Source organism: Candoia aspera, chromosome 4 (genome assembly GCF_035149785.1).
Source record: "Candoia aspera isolate rCanAsp1 chromosome 4, rCanAsp1.hap2, whole genome shotgun sequence".
In the NCBI taxonomy this organism is placed as follows: Eukaryota; Metazoa; Chordata; class Lepidosauria; order Squamata; family Boidae; genus Candoia; species Candoia aspera.
The window spans coordinates 113,464,672-113,485,160 of record NC_086156.1 but is presented as its reverse complement, the minus strand read 5'-3'; the positions used below and the strand labels follow the sequence as shown (position 1 = coordinate 113,485,160).

At 41.9% G+C, this 20,489-nt stretch overlaps 1 protein-coding gene and 1 gene segment (V, D, J or C); both read right to left on the bottom strand.

Moving 5' to 3' along the window:
- LOC134497167 (uncharacterized) overlaps positions 1-20,489 on the bottom strand; it is a gene marked incomplete at its 3' end in the record, with an annotated part of 206,844 nt that overhangs the window by 20,806 nt on the left and 165,549 nt on the right. The gene's annotated exons all lie outside the window — the stretch shown is intronic.
- Positions 6,326-6,823, bottom strand: LOC134495889 (immunoglobulin heavy variable 3-21-like). The segment is given in 2 exon segments: positions 6,326-6,681; positions 6,778-6,823. Coding segments are annotated over 2 exon segments (402 nt in total).

The following is a 20,489-nucleotide window of genomic DNA, read 5'->3' as shown; positions in this document are numbered from 1 at the left end:
TGCAGATGATACTCAATTGTATATCTCCATCCCAGGTAAAGTAAGTGATGCTGTGACCACCCTTTCCAAGTGCCTGGGGGCTGTGGGGGCCTGGATGGGGAACAACAGGCTTCAACTGAACCATAGTAAGATGGAGTGGCTGTGGATTAATGGCACCTTGGGTGCCAGGAACTTGTCATCTTTAGTGCTGGATGGGGTTGCCCTGCCCCATTCAGACCCTGTGCATAACTTGGGGGCCATCTTGGACTCACGCCTTCTGCTTGAAGAGCAGGTGGCAGTCGCGGCCAGAAGGGCCTTTGCACATCTCCGGGTGGTGCACCAGCTATGCCCTTTCCTGGACCGAGAGGCCCTCCGAATGGTCACTCATGCCCTGCTCATTTTCCATACAGATTACTGTAATGCACTCTACATGGGGCTACCCTTGAAGAGTATCCGGAAGCTTCAGCTGGTCCAGAACACAGCCGCGTGGACTATCTTGGGTGTTCCAAGATTTGCACACGTAACACCTTTGTTGCATGAGCTGCACTGGGTCCCAGTTTGCTTCTGGGTCCAATTCAAGGTGTTGGTCATTACTTTTAAAGCCCTACATGGCTTGGGACCAGGGTATCTGAGGGACCATCTCATCCCTATTACATCGACCTGCCCCACCCGGTCATGAAGGGAGGGCATCTTACGGACCCCATCTATAGAAGAATTTCACCTAGCGGGGTCTTGGAAGCGTGCCTTCTCTGCTGTAGCTCCTGCCCTTTGGAACATCCTTCCCCCAGAGGTGAGACAGGCCCCCTTGCTCCTGGACTTCCAAGAAAGATTAAAGACCTGGTTTTGTCAGCAGGCTTGGAATGGGAGGAGGAATAGTTATACCTGGGAATAGCTAGCACCCTAGGTGATTTTGAGGGGCCAATTACACTCCTGGACTGATTAAAATATTTTGCCATTTAGATTTTATTGTATTTTTATTTTATTGTATTACTGTATTTGGAATGGTTTTAAATTTTAACCTTGTTTTATTGTAATGCCGCCCAGAGTCCCCCCATGAGGGGGAGATGGGTGGTGAATACATTTATAAATAAATAAATACAATAAAAATAAAAGGTCACCAGAGGGTTTTACCAAAGGCATTACAGCATCATGATGTAAATTATATTCGGTCTGCCATTTTTTTGGTGTTCTCTTTGAAATGTAGTAGGGCAAAGTGATATTAGCTGTGGTTCTGCTTTTCCTCAGAGCTGCTCAGCAAGCTGCCAATGCTTTATTGGGATCCTGGTGTATGTTGTATTTGCGTGCATGCTTACTAAATGTCTGTAGTATCTTCAAAGTGATTTGGTTGCTCTAGGGTAGCCAGGTTTTGGCCAGAATAGTTTGGTGCCATGACGCATATCAGAAGGATGAAAGGAGAGGCGGAGTCAATCACTTGCAGCTCCTGCCATAAAAATTCCTTCTCACCCCTATGGATGGTATGTGTCTACCTCAATCTTGGGTCTTCTACCAGAGGCCTGGTAGTTTGAGGGTTCTGTGAAGTATCTTAGCTGCTTAAGGTGAAGCCAGAGTCATGGCAGGAGAGACGGGGGGACTCTTCAGGTCTTCTCACATCCCCTCCAGACTCTACCAACTGGATCTCTGACTGAACTCCTAATTGTGGTTGGGATTCAAGGTGCTGGTCACTACCTATAAAGCTCTACAGAGCATAGAGCCTGGTTACTTGAGGGACCGCCCATCCTCCATAGGGTCTGCATGGATTATCTGATCTAGCAGAGTTGTTGTCCCTGGGAATACTTCAAGAGAATAATGACATCTATTGGGACTCTGGAGGTACCCCTTTTCTGTAGAGAGAACTTTATTTCCTCTGCAGAGTAAATAAAACTTCCTTGCAATCTGGAAGTATTGGGGCTGATTTTCTTTAATCCCATACCAAAAACTGCAGGTCTCACAAGATGAGACCACGGGATTTATTTTGTTATATTTTTCTTTCAGTTTCCCTGTTAAGAAAAGAGGATGAGGGATTCTAACTGGTTAGTGTGCAGGAGGCCCTGTTTGATAGAAGGTGGTACCAGTAACAAAGAAGAAGCTTCACAGTCCAAAATTTGCAGACCCAGAGGGCTCCTGGGAGAGGAAGTACTTAATTTGCAACATTTCTCTCTCCTGCCTCTGCCCAGCTGAGGGGAATGAGCTTCAGGAAGAAAGAGATTAAGTACATATGAAGGAAAAAGAAATGAGCAATGAGCAACATGTAGTAATGAAAGAAACTGGGGAGAGTTGGCAATACTGACAACCAAAGGGGAGTAAACTGCAAAATATCTCAAGGAACAATTGTAGGTAAGGAATCCAGGTCTCTACCTCTAATTAAATTTTAACTTTTTTATCAACTACCCAGTTTGTTCTACTGTCCTGAGATTTCCTTCATGTCCCCCTACCAAAGTGCTAACCAGGTTCCAAGATCAGCTCTGGACTCCCACTAGCTACAACGGAGATTCATCTGCTGCTTCTCACTCCAATTACACAAACTCAACCTTCTGTGACTGAATCAACTTGCAGAGCTGCTCTGAGGGAGAGTTTTTGCCAGGCTTCAGACTGACTTCCTCCCACTGTGTGTCTCTCTCGCACAGTAATAGACTGCCGTGTCCTCCGGCTTCAGGCTGTTCATTTGCAGGTAGAGTTGGCTTTTGGAGTTGTCCCTGGAGACGGTGAAGCGTCCCTTGACTTTGTCCGAGTACTTAAGGTCACTTGAACCAGAGTTTATGTATGCCACCCATTCGAGGCCTTTTCCTGGAGCGTGTCTCACCCAGTGCATGCCATAGCTGCTGAAGTCGAAGCCGGAGGCTTGGCAGGAGAGATGGAGGGACTCTCCGGGCCTTCTCACATCCCCTCCAGACTCCAGAAATTGGACCTCACACTGAACTCCTAAAAAAAATAAAGGTGTTTCGATGAGATCTGTATACAAAAACAGAAAATAGAAAGAAATTCTGTAGAGAGAGAAGAATTACCTTGGAGGACAACTAATAAGGACAACAAGTTTAGCCAGGAGACCATTTTTGCTCCGCCTAAGGAATGGAGGAAAATTGATAGGAAAGAATTTGGGAAAGTTCACAAACTTTGTATTGGTTGCTGTAGTTCGAAATGGGAAACCGTGGGGTTCCTTTAAGGAGGAAATTGTGACCCAATTTACATATCTCTTGGGATAAAAGAGCCCCTCAGGGCATTGATCTCATAGATTTCCTTGCACACATTTGACACTGGTGATTTTCAACGTAACTTTCCAGTCCTATGAAAAGTGACTGCAAGGTTTTTTTTTTTTTTATTTATTTATTTATTTATTTATTTTCCTGTGAGGACATAGGGGAAAGGCAGGTTTACATTAGAGAATTAAAACAAAGATATGCAAAATTTCATCACTTCTCAAAATTAATTAAAGGTAAGAGACAATGAACGTGCCCTATGAACTTTTGAAAGAGACATGTAAGAGATAGAACATGAAAAGAACAGCACATCTGAGTTCAGGAAAATTTTCCACCTTCCTTCCCCTTAACTATGCCCTTTTGAAGACACCCAAAAGAACTGAATGCCATGAGGAAAAAATATATATATAAGTTAGAGCTGAATCAGAGAAATCAGAAGGGGAGAAAAACTAGATTGAGCCTGCGAGGTGTTCTTTGCCTATTAGATTAGTTTTTAACTCATTTGTTGTATGAATTTAATATATTGTTTATTTTGGTTATTATTTTGTGCGGTGTTTTCATCAGTTGCTAGTTGCCCAGAGCTGATCTGACAAGATGGGCAGCCATGCAAAGGACAGAGGAGAAAGGGCAGGTTTCCATTAGAGTAATTAAAAAAAAAAAAAAACCATTAACATTTCACCACTTCTCAAAAATATTTCAAGGTAAGGGAGAAAGGACTTGCACTAAGAATTTTTGAAAGAGACAGGTTAGAGATAGAACATGGAAAGAGCAGAACATCTGAGTTCAGGAATATTTTTTCACCTTTCTTCCCCTTTTGAAGACACCCAAAAGAATGGTGACCAAACTATGAGTTGAATTGAAGGGAAAGGTTTGAGGAAAGTGCACCAACTCTGTGTTGGTGGGTGTAGCCTGAAGAGGGAAACCATAAGATTCCTTTAAAGTGGAAATTGAGCGTTGATTTACATTTCGCTTGGGATAAAAGACCCCTCAGGCTTGGATCTCATAGATTTCCTACCAGGAGTGGTTTTCTCATAGTTTTGCAGTGCTGAGGAAAGTGAAGGCAAGCTTTTTTCTTTTATTTCATTTTTGCTGTGTGGACATTGGAGAAAGGCAGGTATACTTTGGAATAATTAAAGCAAAGACATGCCAATTTTCAGCACTTCTCAAAAATGATTCAGGGTAGCAGAGAAGGAACATGCACTAAGAAGTTTCGAAAGACACATGAAAAGAACAGCAGATCTGAGTTCAGGAAACTTTTTACACCTTCCTTCCCCTTAACCATGCTCTTTTGAAGAAATTCAGATGAACTGAACCCAGACCCAGCCAGGAGGGACAATTTATAAGTCAGAGCTGAGGCAGAGAAATCACAGGGAGAGAAGAAACAGATCGAGCCCTTGGGGTGTTTTTGCCTATTAGATTCATTTTTAACTCATTAGCTGTATGTATTTAATATACTGCTTGTTTTGGGTTGTTATTCTGTGTGGTGTTTTCATCAGTTGCTAGTTGCCCAGAGCTGATTTTACAAGATGGGCAGCCATACAAATTTCAAATTTCAAATAATAATAATAATAATAATAGTAGTTATAATACTCGCAATACTAATACCAATAAGATATGCTAATAAAAATGCTAGCAAATAAAGTCCATGAAGTGAGAAATATAACTTTGTATTCTCCAAAGAATTCAATTACTCTATATTTAGCAGAGTACATCTGTTTTCAACTGAGGCATGGCTTCCGGGTGAGGGTTGCAGCCTCCGGAGCTGTGAAATTTCCTTGAGACTTTTCAATGAATGGTTATGGAGATAACAGAAAAAGGAAGGAGGCCTCCCAAATGAGGCGGACTCCGGTGACACTTGTTTTATCTCCCACCCCCACCCCACACACAGCCAATGGGATTCAGCGTGGCAGTGCTGCCCCCTGGTGTGGGAAGTGAGGAGGGGAGGCCTCTATGCAATTCCACCCAGAGATTCTTTCGGGCAAAGTTTTCTGCAACATTTTTATGGCCATTTGGAAATTTAGGAGGATTATTCCACAGTTGCATTTCCTGCCTGCAGCCACGACACTACGTGGTATCCCTTCCCTGTATTCTATCTGAAGCCAGTCTCATCCAGAGTGGATTGCAAACAGTAAAGTAGAAGTTGGAAATTTGGGGCCATATTAAGAAGTTTTAGTTACTTTCCAGCAAACTTTCAGATTGGATACCTATAAATGAAGAGTCCTAAAGTTCTATCTAGGGGGCTGATTTCTTTTTCTCTTGAATAAATACACAGCAGAAATCCCTCTGATATGGAAGCAGAGGAAACAAATTGGGGCAAAAGTATTGCATTTGCCTTTCTCCTCTGATTCCAACCCCTACGCTCTGTTGGAGTTGGCTGGAAAATGGACAGAGAAACCCAAAACTGAATTTTATAATACATTCAGTTTTGATGAAACAAATTAGAGCCTATAGTTAGATATGCATTAGATTTCAAAGTGCAGCTTCTCAGAAATTTTCAGGAAAAAAAAATGTTGGATGGAAATCCAAAAAAAGGGAGGGGCAGTGCTCCCTCCACATCTTGGCACCCCTCCCTGGACCTCACTGCAATGTCTCTCTGCACTACAGGCCGAACTTGGAACTGAGGAAGAAGAGATTAATCAGTAAGCATGACCAAAGGGGCTTTCATTTCAGGTTAAATAAAACTGTCCACAGCAGCTCTCCACCAATTCAGAACAGATTCAATCACTTGTTCCACCCAATATGAACAGCAGTTGCTTGAACAGCCACTGGAATGTAACAAAAGTTTGTCTAAAAATTGGGACAAACCTTTGTTTCCTTATCCATGGTTTCTTAAAAAAATTAGAATGGATTAGATGCCAACATGACACTAGGAGAATAAACAATAATTTACACATTGCATTTTCTGGGCCCACTCAACACCAAAGTTAAAGTGAAGGAAACCACATTACTATTAACTTGTCCTTCTGTATTTTTTTTTCCTTTTAAATTTTTTTTTCAGGTTTCCCCTCCTCCAAATGGAAAACAGATCCCAGAATGCCCAGGCCAAGATCAGCTCTTCCTCCCTCTTGGCACTCAGGCAGCTTTCTCAGCTCCCTCTCAAGTCTCCTGGGAAAATGCAGCCTTCTGGGGCTGAACTCACTTGCAGAGCAGCTCTACAGAAGGGAAGGTTTTTGCCAGGCTTCAGATTCACTTCCTCTCACTGTGTCCCTCGCACAGTAATAGACTGCCGTGTCCTCTGGATTCAGGCTGTCCATTTGCAGATAGACTTGGCTTTTGGAGTTGTCCCTGGAGATGGTGAAGCGTCCCTTCACTTTGTCCGAGTAGTATGTATTAGAAGATGTACTTACGCGGGCCACCCATTCCAGACCTTTCCCTGGAGCCTGTCGCACCCAGTCCATGTGGACGCTGCTGAAGGTGAATCCGGAGGCTTGGCAGGAGAGACGGAGGGACTCTCCAGGCCTTCTCACGTCCCCTCCGGACTCCACCAACTGGACCTCACACTGAGCTCCTAAAAAAAATAAAATGAAGGTGTTTCAATAAGCTCTCCTATAATACAAGAATTAAAATTGGGAAAAAAAAATCTCTGTATAAAGGGAAAAATTACCTCTGAGGACTGCCAGTAAGGACACTAAGTTTAGCCAGAGGATCATTTTTGCTCCGTCTAATAAATGGAGGGAAATTGACAGGAAAGGACTCAGGAAAGTGCTCCAACTTTGCCTTGGTGGGTGTAGCCTGAAAAGGGAAACCGTGGGGCTCCTTTAAAGGGGAAATGGTGCCCTGATTTACATGTTGCTTGAGATAAAATAGCCCCTCATTTCATTGACTAATAGATTTCTTTGCAAACGCCTTTCACACCTGATTTTGAAGTGATGGGGATATCGTCAGAATAATCAGGACAGATTTTTTTTTTTTTTTTTTTCATTGTGAGTACATTGGAGAAAGGACAGGTTTTCACTGGAGTAAATAAAGCAGGATCTAGCAAAACCTCTGCAGTTCAGGAGTGTGTTTAAAGTTGAGAGAAAGAAAATTTGCACTCAGAATAATTCAAATAGCCATGTTAGAGTCCCTACATGAAAAGCATGGTACAAGTGAGTTCAGTATGTTTCCTTCACAGAGGTTCCCTTGACCACGTTCCTTGGAAGAAACCCAAAACAACTGAATGCCGACCAAGCCAGCAGGCACCATTTGTAAGCCACAGTTGAATGGCACTTACATGTCCAAGTCGCAAAGTTAGAATCAAGGAAACCCCAGACAAAGCAGAAAGAGCTGGAACTTGTAGGGTCTTTTCTGTTTATTAGATTGGTTTTATCTGTCAGAGCTGTGTTTGCACCACAGTCCTTCAGTGGAGCTGGAAGAAATCAGCTTGAGACCAGTTGTGTAAGTATTTACAGTCTTTACTATATACAGCACTTGACAAGCTCTTACACAGCAATTATACAGGGCAAATTCCTACTCACAGTAACACAATAATGCTCAACATCTCTTACACTATCCCCAACACAGAACTGTTCATGCATACTACTTATAGAACCAAATATTATGCGCTGAATCACTTTGCAGATGTTGGCAATCACATCTGCTGAGCCTTCTTCCCTGATTACTTACTGTTCTCAGCTGTACAACAGCCTTGGCATTAGACCTTGGGTATACCCTGACATTAACTTGACATTTGTATAGATTTTATATATTGCTTGTTTTGGGGTTGTTATTTTGTACAGTGATTTTATTGGTTGCTAGTTGCCCAGAGTTGATTCCATAAGATGGGTTGCTGTACAGATTGAAATAAGGATAATGGCAAGACTAAAACTGATATTTTTTGTTGTTTATTCGTTTAGTCACTTCTGACTCTTCATGACTTCATGGACCAGCCCACGCCAGAGCTTCCTGTCGGTCGTCAACAACCCCAGCTCCCCCAGGGACGAGTCCGTCACCTCTAGAATATCATCCATCCACCTTGCCCTTGGTCAGCCCCTCTTCCTTTTGCCCTCCACTCTCCCCAGCATCAGCATCTTCTCCAGGGTGTCCTGTCTTCTCATTATGTGGCCAAAGTATTTCAGTTTTGCCTTTAATATCATTCCCTCAAGTGAGCACTCTGTCTTTATTTCCTGGAGGATGGACTGGTTTGATCTTCTTGCAGTCCCAGGCACTCTCAGAATTTTCCTCCAACACCACAGTTCCAAAGGATATATCTTCCTTCTCTCAGCCTTCCTTATGGTCCAGCTCTCGCAGCCATATGTTACTACGGGGAACACCATTGCTTTAACTATGCGGACCTTTGTTGTCAGTGTGATGTCTCTGTTCTTAACTATTTGATTGAGATTTGTCACTGCTCTTCTCCCAAGGATTAAGCGTCTTCTGATTTCCTGACTGCAGTCAGCACCTGCAGTAATCTTCGCACCTAGAAATACAAAGTCTTTCACTGCTTCTACATTGTTCAATCCTAATCATTAAAGATAAATGAAATCAGCCAAACAGTAAAAGCAATCCAGGTTAATATTCTTTAACCCTTATCCCACTTCAAAATAAGCCAGAGCATTTATATATCCCCACAATGTGCACAGAGCTTTTTTTCTTAAAAAGATCAAACAACCAAACGGCCCACCTCAGAAACTTCGACTTCTCATCACAAACCCTCCCATACATAATAACACTTTCTTTCTCATAGCATTCCATCAGAAGATCAATTTCACTTGTGGCTTCACACTTAGAAGAAACATTTCTGTCACTATTAAGTTCCTCATTTACATGCACAGCAGCCCCAGCCAGATGACAGACCTCACATTTTCCACAATGTCCTGAATGCCTTGCATAAAAACTTGGTAGGAGTCAGAAAGAATCTGTTTAAAATCTTGGTGGAAGTCAGAGAAAGTCTGTTTAAAGTCCTCCATGTCAAGCAGTAGATTATGGCGCCCCCAGGAGCTTAACCAGAAACAGTCGAGGATATGAAAGAATTCCATAATGTCTTTACACAAGCAAAAGTGAGATATGCAGACAGTACCCCAGGGAAAGTAGAAAAGTGAAAGTTCAAAACAGCCAATTCAGGAAAATGCTAATATCTTCAAATTTAATAGAAAAATAATAACAGGAGAGAATTATTTACTCTCAATCCTCCTTACTCTTTGGAGGAAAACAAAGTCTAAAACTTAAAAATATATATATTTTAAATTAATCCCAAAAATAATAAGCACCAAGAGAGCCCTCTTGTTCTTGCCATAGAAAGCCTGTATGAGGGTACACATACTTAAAAGAAATATAAATAGAGTGATTTAGAAATGGAGTGGCCAGTCTTAATGTCCCTTTAAGGCTACAATGAGGCTCAGAAAATGGTGACATCAAAGCCTCCTGGCTAGTTCTTACCAGTCAGGGGCAAATGCTGTTTGCCATCTTCTGGCTGCAAGCAGTCATCCAAAGTACAGATGGGGTGATTCCAAGTGTTTTTCTTTTTTCTGGAGAACACTCCCAGGCTTCAGAAAATCCTGCCTGAGCCCAAAATAACTGCCATGTTTTCATCTCTGCCTGTTGAGCCCACGGGCACAGCTACTCAGTCTGCCATGTCCCCATTGGAAGTCCCAAGACCACTCTCCTTTTGAATCTGGTAAAAAATCGTATTTAACTCTAGGTCTTTCCCACTCCATAGAAATTGACTGACAGTTTCTTGCCATTCTTGTAAGATTTGGGTTAGAATTGGCACCATTTGAATCACATCATTTATCTCGGGTAATACATTCATTTTGATAATTGCAATTGATCCTAACCAGGAAGACTTGATCCACATTGTTGATTAGCATGAAAAAGAAGAGAAAGTTTAACCTTTTTATCAGTTATAAATATTGGAATGGTTTGAAATAAAAAATAGCATCTTTGGCAAAATATTCATCTTAATTGCAGAGATTCATCCCATAAGTGATAAGTTTAGTTTTTCCCACCTCAATAAATCTTGTTTAATTCCCTTCCATATTTTGACATAATTATTTTGAAATAAATCACTAGTTTTGGCTGAAATCTCTATCCCTAGATATCTAACTTTTTTAACACTATTAAACCCTGATTTAATTTCTAATACATTCTGATTATTTAGTGGCATGTTTAAATGTATCATCTTCGTTTTTTGATTATTTATTTTAAAACCGGCTAATTCTCCATATTCTTGTAGTGACTTTAATAAGTAATCAATTGATATTAACACGTTTTGTAAAGCGATAACTAAATCATTTGCAAAGGCTCTTAATTTATATGTATCTTCTTTAATCTTTATCCTTTCAATTTGATGATCCTTTCTGATAGCTTCTGTTAGAACCTCCAATACCAATATAAATAATAAAGGAGATAGCGGACAACCTTGCCTTGTTCCTTTTTCTATTTGACATTCTTGTGTTATCTCTTTGTTAATCACAATTCTGGCTTTTTGAAATGTATAAATTGATGTTATTGCTTTTATAAATATATCACCAAAATCCATCAATTCTAAAGTCTTAAGCATAAAATTCCAATTTAGGTTGTCAAAAGCTTTTTCAGCATCTAAAAATAACAACATAATCTGTTTTTCACTATGAAATTGGGCATACTCTATTATATTTAAAATTGTCCTTATATTGTTTTTTATATATCTTTAACGGCGTTCCGTGTCGTCATGCTGGCCACATGACCCGGAAGTGTCTATGGACAACGCCGGCTCTAAGGCTTAGAAACGGAGATGAGCACCGCCCCCTAGAGTCGGACACGAGGGAGAGGAGAGGAGAGGAGAGGAGAGGAGAGGGGAAATGTCCCTTAATTTACAAATGTCCTCAGAGAAAATACTCGCTCTCTCCATTCACATGAGTTATTTCTTTGAAACTGTTTTCAGATTATGGGCCACTTGTTCTAGGAGTCAGGACGTTGGAGGAAATAAAATGCGTAATTTTTTTATGTCAAATCATGTCACTAAGATTGGTAGCACCGACCCAGAATTATCTAGTAGCTACTTCAGAGACAGAGTGGGAAGTCATAGGTGATTTCAAAAGAAAAAGTAGGAGGGATTTTTCTATAAATATGGAGTGTCAATGAAACTAGACATTTTTTTCATTTATATTTCAGTTTTCATCATCACCCATCTCACTTGAAGAGCATCTCTGGGCATCTTACGATAAAGGATCATCTGATGTAGACTAAGCTATTGAGAATGATATGCCTAGCACATTCGTTGAATGTCCGCACATCGCAAAGTCAAGAAATCTGTTTATAACAAAACTTTTCCCAAACGGCTGAGAAAGACAATCACATTTTATAAATAAAATCCTAGCATTCCCATGTGGAAGTTCTGGTGTTGATTTTCATAAATCACAGATCAAAATCTACAAGATGAGACCATAGGAGTTATTTCAATATTTTTTTCCATTTAATTTTCCTGTTGAGCAAAGAGGCTGAGCGATTCCAACCTTTCTCCCACCCGGAAGTTACTGGGAAGGACGGCAGGTGGGAAGGCAATTTTCCTGAACCACCTAGAACATGACTTTCCCTGGAACTGACTTGAATCCCCCGATCTACGTTCCTTTGCTATTCTAAGTATTATAACACGACCGCAATTAGGCTACCCTTGGCCTGATGTTTTTAGGCCTTATTTTCTGACTTCTGCCCCCTTCCTTGGTGTCAGACCACACCACACTCTGGCAGGCCTTGCAGCATCCTTATTTTATTATTAAATTTCGACTGCTAGCAGAGGAAAATGATTGTAAATGTATTTAAACTTCCAAATGCCTATATGTGTCTGCATACATTCTTGTGTGTGGGTCTCTGTGTGTGTACATGTATGTAGTACATCTATGGAGAGAGGGAGAGAGGATATATAGACACAGAAACAAATGCACCCAAAGAGGGAGAGGGGCAGATCTGAGTCTCAAGAAAGAGTAAATGAGGGTTGAACTTTGAAACCAATAAAAGAATGAAGAGTTCTAATTACTGAATCAATTCTATATTTCCTGATACTTTTTGAGAGCAGAACTTGAGAACAATTTCCCTTTGCTCTCATTCAGGAGGGTACTGAGATTGGCCATTTTCTTCCTATCCAAATGGAAAACAGATCCCAGAATGCCCTGGCCAAGATCAGCTCTTCCTCCCTCTTGGCACTCAGGCAGCTTTCTCAGGTCCCTCCCAAGTCTTGGGGGAAAATCCAGCCTTCTGGGGCTGAGCTGACTTGCAGAGCGGCTCAGAGGAAGAGAGTTTTTTTGCCAGGCTTCAGACTCACTTCCTCCCACTGTGTCTCTCGCACAGTAATAGACTGCCGAGTCCTCCGGCTTCAGGCTGTTCATTTGCAGATAGACTTGGCTTTTGGAGTTGTCCCTGGAGATGGTGAAGCGTCCCTTCACTTTGTCTGAGTAGTAAGTACTGGAACTTGGATTTATGTGAGCCACCCATTCCAGCCCTTTTCCATGGGCCTGTCTCACCCAGCTCATGCCATAGCTGCCGAAGTCGAAACCAGAGCCTTGGCAGGAGAGGCGGAGGGACTCTCCAGGCCTCCTCACATCCCCTCCAGACTCCACCAGCTGGGCCTCTGACAGGACACCTAAAATAAAAATTGTTTTAATGAGCTCTCCTTTATGCAAGAATTAAAATGGAAAGAACCTGAATAGGAGGGAACCAATACCTCTGAGGACTGCTAGGAAGGAAACCAAATTCAGCCACAGGATCATTTTCGCTCCCGTTAAAGAATAGAGAGGACTTGACAGGAAAGGATTCAGGAAAGGGCACAAACTTTGTGTTGGTGGGAGTAGCCTGAAAAGAGACACCCTGGGGCTCCTTTAAAGGGGAAATCGTGGCCTGATTTACATATTGCTCAGCATAAAAGAGCCCCTTGGAGCTTTGAGGTATAGATTTATCTCAACACACCTTTCACACATGGGACATAGAAGAAAGGGAAGCTTTACCGTGGAATAATTAAAGCTTCTGACAGATGCTCCTCATTTAATGTAAGGGTTTTAAGGTGACAGCAAGAAATCAGGCATTGAAATTTCCTCAAATAGACATGCTACAGTCCGGAAATAAAGAGGATGGCACATCGGAGTTCAAAGTGGTTGCTCCACAGTTGTTCCCTTGACCACGTTCTTTGGAAGAAACCACAATTAAGTCAATGCAGACCAAGCCATAAGGCCCAATTAATAGGCCACAGATCAATTTTACATACACTTCCAAGTCTGAAAGTTGGAATATAAACCAATGGAAGACTGTAGAATGTTTCTTAATGGTTTGGTTTTTAACTCAGCGGCCATACTGATTACAAATATTGGGAGGTTTTTGGGTTGCCATTTTTATGGTGGTCTTATGTGTTTTTAACTGCCCAGAGTTAATTCATACTAAGACTCAAAAAACCTGCTCTCCTACTTATTCCATGGACTGAGAAACAGAAATAAATGACTTTTCATTTTCCAAACAATTCAGTTTGTTCTATATTTAGCAAAGCACATCTGTTCTCAACTCAGATGTGGCTTCATGGTGAGGAATGTAATCTCTTGGGATGTTAAATTTCTCTGAATTGCCTTCAGTGGTCTCTCAGGAAAATGAGCGTAAAAGTAATGATGCCTCCGAAGTGAGACAAGGCCTGCAGACCCTTCCTTTGTTCCCCTCCCCCGCCCCCACCCCACACATATGCAAAGCGATTCCGTGTGGCAACACTGCCCCCTGGTGGAAAACGTGAGGAGGGGAGGAATCTACTTTACTTTCCAAAGAGATTCTTGCATTAAGAAATGGTAATTAGGGCTCCGATGAAATGAAAGAGCTCCAGGGAACTTAAGACAGTCTAGGGAGTAATCAAAAACTGCACTTTTGTTAAATGACAGGAAATTCCTTTTGATGGGTTATTCTATGAGATACTGTATCCTCTATGAGAGGAGAGGAGAGGAGAGGAGAGGAGAGGAGAGGAGAATTTTCCCTTAGTTTGCAAATATCTTTGGATAAAGAGTCACTCTCTCCATTCACATGACAGATTTCTTTGAAACTCTTTTGAAATTATGGGCAAGTTCTTTCAGGAAAGCCTATAATGTCAGGACATGAGAAATAAAACAAGTAATGGTTTATGTGTCATTTAAGTTCTTGACACTAAGATTGGCAAGCACCCAACAAAAAATATTTAATGGCTTCTTAAGAGACAGAATGGGATGGCCTAGGTGATTTCAAACTAAAAAGGATGGGAGATTTCTCTATAAATATGGAGTGCCAATAAAACTAGACTTTTTATTTTTATTCATTTATATTTCAGTTTTCATCATCACCCATCTCACTTGAAGAGCATCTCTGGGCATTTTACGATAAAAGATCATGTGATGTAGACTAAGCTATTGAGAATTATATGCGTACCACAATCGTTGAATTGTCCATACGTCACAAAATCAAGAAATTTGTTTATAACCAACCTTTAGCCAAATGGTTGAGAAAGATAATCAATCACTTTGCCTTCTCCCAATTGGAATGCAAGAAATGCATGAAAACTGAGGTACAATCTTCTATCATCCCTGAATGTATATATAATTTTGGATAAAGGAGATACACTGTCCATTCACATAATATGGATTTTTTTTTAAAGAATTTTGAGATTTTGGGCAAGTCCTTATAGGAGTCAAGACAGGAGTGTTGAATTATTTGTACCTGAGCAGGGCTACATTTGATCAAATAGAAATCTAAAATTGCCATTTGGAAGTTGAGGGGCTGATTTTCCTTCATCCCAGATTGAAAACTACAGGGTGAAACCATAGGAATTATTTCACTATTTATTTTCCATTTAACTTTCCTGTTGAGCAAAGAGGCTGAGCAATTCCAATCTTCCCCCCACCCGGAAGTTAGTGGAGGGGGTGGCAGCAGGAACGGCCAGGCGGCTGCCAAAGGCAGGAAGAGAGTCCAAATTCAACGGACCCAGGAGGCTTCTGGGAGAGGGTCTCTGCAATTCCCAAAGTGTTGGTTTCTTGGCTCTTCCCGGCGGTGGGGAGGGAGTATCAGGATTAAGGGAATTGAATATGTATTAATATAGAATGGATGACAAATGAGCATCATATAGAAACTAATTTAACTGAGGAGAGATGGTGGTATTCAGAGAACCAATTGGAAATGAACTGAAATATTCATCAAGGAAGAAATGTAGGTAATGAGTCCATATTTGTACCTCTCAAGAAATTTTAACGTTTTTGTAAATATATATATAAAAGCTTCCTAGTACATTCTCTTTCCCTAATATTTCCTTCTTGTACCTTTCATGGGTTATTTTTAAACTATTCCCAATTTGATTGCCTCAGGTTCAAAAGATCCCCCCAAAGCAGCAGAACATATGACAACTGGAGTTTTTAACTTAATTCATTTCATTCATTCACTTTCTGCCCTGCCTTTATTTTTAGTTTTTTTTTTTTTTATTAATAACTCAAGGCAGTGATCACTTACTTTAACCTTGTCCCTTAGTTTACAGAAGGGATGGTTTTTTTCCAGGTTTCAGATTCACTTCCTTTCACTTTGTCTCCTGCAAAGTAATAGACTGCCGTGTCCTCTGGCTTCAGGCTGCTCATTTGCAGACACAGCTGGCTGCGGGGATCGTCCCTGGAGATGGTGAACCACCCCTTGACTTTATCCAAATAATAAATTGGTGATGAGGATCTACCAATCACTGCAACCCACTCCAGTCCTTTCCCATGGGCCTGTCTCACCCAGCTCATCCAAGAGCTGCTGAAGGTGAATCCAGAGGCTTGGCAGGAGAGACGGAGGGACTCTCCAGGCCTTCTCACGTCCCCTCCAGACTCCACCAACTGGACCTCGGCCTGGACACCTACAAAGAAAGGTGTTTTGGTGAAATCTCCTGTATACATGCAGAACATGGAAAGAGCCTGAATAGGGAGGAAACGATGACCTCTGAGGACTGCTAGTGAGGAGACCAGGTTCCGCCACCGGATCATTTTTGCTCCCTTCAATGAGTGGAGGGAAATTGACAAGAAAGGATTCAGGAAAGTGCATAAAGTTTGTGTTGGTGGGTGTAGCCTGAAAGGGGAAAACATGGTGCTCCTTTAAAGGGGAAATTGTGTGTTGATTTGCATATCTGATGGGATAAAAGAGCCCCTCATGGCACTGATCTCATAGATTTCCTTGCACACACCTTACATGGGTGATTTTCACGTAATTTTCTAGTGCTAGCAAAAGTTCAGGAGAATTGTTGTTGTTGTTTTAATGTAAGGACATAGGAGAAAGGGGAGGTTTACCATAGAGTGATTAAAAAAAAGACTTGAAAGATTTCACCACTTTTCAAAAGCGATTCAAGGTAACAGAGAATGAACATGCACTAAGGCTTTTTGAAAGAGAAAGGAACAGAGCCGCACATCGGAGTTCAGGAAAATTTTTACATTTCGCCTTAACGATGCCCTTTTGTAGAAACCCAACAGGACTGAATGCCGACCAAGCCACGAGGCACAATTAGTAAGTCAGAGTTTAATCAGAGAAATCGGAGGAAGAAAAGAAGCAGATCGAGCCAACGGGGTGTTCTTTCTTTATTAGATCACTTGCAACCTTCCCTGCCGGCTTCCCCATTGACTTTCTGGGGATCAAGGAAAAGATTGCAGAAGGTGATCACATGATCGCAGCCCCCTAGCAACAATATGTAAATGCGAGCTGGTTGCCAAGAGCCCAAAATGTGGTCACATGATCATGGGATGTTGCTGCAACGTTTCACGATGCCCAGAAGTGCTTTACTGGACAGAAAACACTTCTTTCAATGGTCATTAAGCAACCAGTCGTTAAGTGAGGACTTCCTCTATATTGATGTGGAGGGAACAAGAAAAGAGCAACATGTAGAAAAGAACTAAACTGGGGAGCGGTGGCGATATTGAGAACCAAAGGGAACTGAACTGCAAAATATTAAGGAACAATTGTCGGTAATGAATCCATATTTCTACCTCAGCTTAGATTTTAACTTCTTAAAAAGGGCCCAGTTTATTCCACTGCCCTGAGATTCCCTTCATCTCCCCTTCCGAAGTTCTAACCACTGTTGGAAGGAAATCTCGTCATTTCATTCAGAGCTGGGAATAAAAATGCACAGGCCGTTGTGTGAACAGGTGGAAAGCTGATTTTCGAAGAGCTTGTAGAACAACGGCAGTGGCCACAGTTTGGAATTTCCTGCCATCTCTTTATGTGGACAAGCTTTGCGATTCTTATGTGAAAATATTTCCGCCCTCTAGCAATTTCTGTACAAGCGCACTTGGCCGGTGGATGGAAAGGGGGTGCTCTCTAGGAATTCTGGGAAGGAGCAATTCCCCAGCATTAAGAGGGGGGGCGCTCTGTGGTGGGGCCCCTGCTGGGTCGGGGTTCCCTTTGCTTGGGGCAGTTTGGCTTCCTGCTGAGCTGGAACCTCTTCCTGTTTGGCGCTGCTAGATCGAAAGGTGAACTTTCTGGAGAAGGAATCTTTTGTGGAGATCTCTTCGGCCTGGGAAGAATGTTCACCTGAATGGGTCATTTTATTTGAAAGATCTCTGGCCATGTCTGAAAGGGATCTTTTGTCAGAACAGCTGGGTGCTTCCTGTTCCATTTTCACCTTTGGCCTTGCTTGAGGAGGGAAATCTGTATGGCGGGAAAAGCAGCATTTGGGGAAGAAAGTAAGGAGGAAGAGAGAGATCTTGATTCCTTATGAAACCACATTACCCACTGGGTCTTCCAAGATCAGCTGTGGGCTCTCACTTCATACTGTGGAGATTTGCTGCTGCTCATTCTAACTACACAAACTCAACCTTCTGTGACTGAATCAAATTGGAGGGTTGTTCTGAGGAGGAGAAAGTTTTGCCAGGCTTCAGACTCAGTTCCTCCCACTGTGTCTCCTGCACAGTACTAGACTCCCGAGTCCTCTGGCTTCAGGCTGATCATTTGCAGATACAGCTGGCTGCGGGAATCGTCCCTGGAGATGGTGAACCACCCCTTGACGTTTTCCGAATAATAAATTGGAGATGAGGAGCTACCAATCACTGCCACCCACTCCAGTCCTTTTCCATGGGCCTGTCTCACCCAGCTCATCCAACAGCTGCTGAAGGGGAAGCCGGAGGCTTGGCAGGAGAGACGGAGGGACTCTCCATGACTTCTCACGTCCCCTCCAGACTCCACCAACTGGACTTTACACATAAAAAATAAAAGTATTTCAGTGGGATATCTTGTATTCAAAAACAGCAAATAGAAGGAAACTCTATAGAGTTGGAGGAATTACCTCTGCTCTGAGGAAGAGAGAGTTTTTGCCATGGAGGACTATTAATAAGGAGACTAGGTTTAGCCACAGAATCATTTTTGCTCCCTCTAATGGATAGAGGAGAAGTGATAGGAAATGAGTCAGGAAAGGGCGCAACCTTTGTGCTGGTGGGGGTAGCATGAAGGGGAAACCATGGGGCTCCTTTAAAGGGGAAATGGTGGCCTGATTTACATATCATTCAGGAAAAAAGAGCCCCTCAGGGCATTGGGGTACAGATTTCTTTGCACACAGCTTTCACATATGAATTTGAATGGATGGAAACATCTCAGAACAATCAAGCAAGACTTTCTTTATTGTTATTATCAGTACATACAAAAAAGGAGAGGTTTAGATGAGAATAAGTAAAGCAAGATCTGATTAAATCTCATCCGTTGGGGAAAGTGTTTAAAGGTAAGAAAAATAAAACATGCACTGATAATATTTTAAACAGCCCTGTTAGAGACTGAACATGAAAAAAGGCCACCTCTGAGTCCAGGATCTTTGCTCCACAGTTCTTCCCTTGACCATGTTCTTTGAATAAACAAAAAACAAAGGAATGTAGACCAAGCCATAAGGCACAATTTGGAAGGCAGAGTGGAATTGCACTTATAAGTCCAGGTTGCAAAATCATAATCAAAGAACTCCCAGGCAAATTAGAAACAGCTGGACCCTGTGGAGTCTTTTTTGTTTTATTAGCTTGGTTTTCACTCAGCAGTTGGATGGATTTTAGATACTGGGGGTGGTGATGGTGGTGACTAGTTTGTATGGTGATTTCATTGGTTGCTAGCAGCCAAGGTTGATTCTGCAAGATGGGCAGCCATTGAAATTGAAATAATAATGGCAAGTCCCACATTAATATTAACCTGACCAAATACACTCTCTTTGTGAGTGAGAAACAGAAATCAATCACTGTTTTCCAAAGAATTCTGTTTGCTCCTTATTTAGCAGCGCCCATCTCTTGTCAACTCAGACATGGCCAGAGTGAACACTGCGGCTTCTCGAGATGTGGCTTTTCCTTGTGATTTTTCAGTGATCCCTTAGGAAAATAAGAGTAAATATAATCTGGCCTCCAAAATGAGACAAAGTCCGCAGACAATTGCTTTATTCCTCTGCCCCCCCCACCCCAAACATAGGGAAAGTGATTCCGTGTGGCAACACCGCCCCCTGGTGTAAAATGGGAGGAGGGGAGACATCTACTTAATTTTCCCAGGAGATTCTTGCATTCAAAAATAGGAATTATGGCTAAGAAGAAATGAAGGATATCCAGGAGATATTAGCAGGTTTAGGGAGAAATCCAAAGCTGTTCTTCCATTATATTATAGGACATTCCTTTTGATGGGTTACTTTCTGCGACACAGTATTTTCTGGAGATGGGGGGGGTCTTCTCTTTTCTCTTAAATCTCATAAATTTATAGAATGAAATAGTTAGAAAAAACCTTCTAGGTCATCTCATAGAAACCGTCCTTCTTAGGTGGCCATCCAGGTCCTGTCTGCAGACCTGCCACCAAAAGAGACTTCTCTTCCCACACTGAGCCAAGGCTGCCCTGTCCCTCCCTCATCCAAGGTTCCCTCTAGGCACACAGGATGGCAGCGTTGATCATCTGTCAAACTCTGGTCTGTCTGTGTTTTGTGTTTTTCTTGAGAGCAGAATAATTCTTACCGTCCGTGCTGTTGAGAAATTCTGTATAGCTGAGAAGGATGAAACAGTGAGGGAAGCAGGCATTTCATCCTTAATCTGTATGGAGCAGACAGTGTTGCTTCGTAGAGAGGACCACAAATCATGGCTTCCTAGATAATGAAGTTAGAATTAACCCTCCATAAAAGTTTGTTTGAAACTGTAGGAGTTCTTCTTGGAAAATTCATTTTCCATGGCTTTCACTATACATATTTCCTTTGATGGAACCCTTTTAATTCAGGCAGATTTTGTGAGCCTCTTTCATATTTCACCAAGAGGTTGCTACTCTACGGGCAAGAGAGAAGTCATGGAGAGGCTGAGCAATTTAGCCTGCTGGAGAAAAATGAACAAAGGGCCAGCACTCTTTTCACCTCAGATGTTTATTATAATTTCTATTTTATCCTCATGGAAGCTGCTGGAGAAGTAGGCAAGTTCA